The sequence below is a fragment of the Jaculus jaculus genome, chromosome 5 (assembly GCF_020740685.1).
Source record: "Jaculus jaculus isolate mJacJac1 chromosome 5, mJacJac1.mat.Y.cur, whole genome shotgun sequence".
Classification (NCBI taxonomy): domain Eukaryota; kingdom Metazoa; phylum Chordata; class Mammalia; order Rodentia; family Dipodidae; genus Jaculus; species Jaculus jaculus.
The window spans coordinates 154,332,669-154,333,728 of record NC_059106.1 but is presented as its reverse complement, the minus strand read 5'-3'; the positions used below and the strand labels follow the sequence as shown (position 1 = coordinate 154,333,728).

Sequence of the window (1,060 nt, the reverse complement as noted above, 5' to 3'; positions counted from 1 at the left end):
ATGAACTCAGGCTCCATGTCTCTTCTGGGCTATCCAGGGCTTTGCAGTGCTACCTCCCACAGAAATCACTGCTACATCCCTTTGGCTCCTTCCATTGCTTTTTGCAACGATGATATAGGTTCTTCCTTTGGACCCTGCTTGCCCAGTAGCTACCAAGGCAATCTTTGGCTGCTGGACCACTGTCAAGAATCCTACTGTGAAGCACCAAGCTGTGAATCTCCCAGCCATGAGCCCAAGACCTGTACGCCAAGTGGTGATCTCCAGAACTCTTGTGTGCCCTGCAATAACCCACCTGCAGGTCAAGTCACCAGTACTTGTGAAACTACCAACATCAGAGCCAGGCCTGGCTGCAGCCCCTGCACTGGCACCAAAGGGTATGTATCCAACTGCTTCTCACCTCCTCGATTTGCATCCAAAGCCTGCCAGACACTTCATAATGGTTCCAACTGTGTTGGACAACTTAACTACTCATACAAGAATCTCCAGCCCCTAAATTACTGTGGACTGGGTAATTTTGGATATAGAAGCTATCAAAATCTTGGCTCCATTACCAGAAGCATCTCACCCTCATTTTACATTACCAGGGGCTATCAACCACAAAGTTATCTAATAAGAAGTTGTCAGTATCCAAATTATAGATACTCAAGCTGCCAACCATTGAGCTATTTATGTAGAAACTTTGGGTCCCTGAGCTGTATACCCAGCACCTTCCCACCTCTTAGATACTTATGCAGTAGTAACAGACCTTGGAATTGCTATTGATTAACTTCTAGCATATAGCAGCTAGGAATTGCCCAGTGGAACAGATTTTACAAAGTTTTCGAATCTTTCCTGCTCTACTGAATTGAATTGCTTTAAACATCTGAACAATATTGTCACATAGCCTCACTGAATAACTCCAAGGCTTATTCACGACAACCACTACTACCCACTAGAAGTTTTTGCTGCTTCTCTTTAAATGTTCTGTGTGCTAAAGGCTGATTTTAAAGATTACTTTATCTCTGAGACTGATTGTAATGGACTTACTGAAGATACTCCACAAGAAAGACAACCATCACCA

At 43.9% G+C, this 1,060-nt stretch overlaps 1 protein-coding gene across 1 annotated transcript; it reads left to right on the top strand.

The window, feature by feature from the left end:
* Positions 1-762, top strand: LOC101614568 (keratin-associated protein 24-1). Its single transcript, XM_004654406.2, has one exon. The coding sequence runs from the start codon at positions 1-3 to the stop codon at positions 760-762; it is 762 nt and encodes a 253-aa protein (XP_004654463.2).
* The last annotated feature ends 298 nt before the right edge of the window (positions 763-1,060 follow it).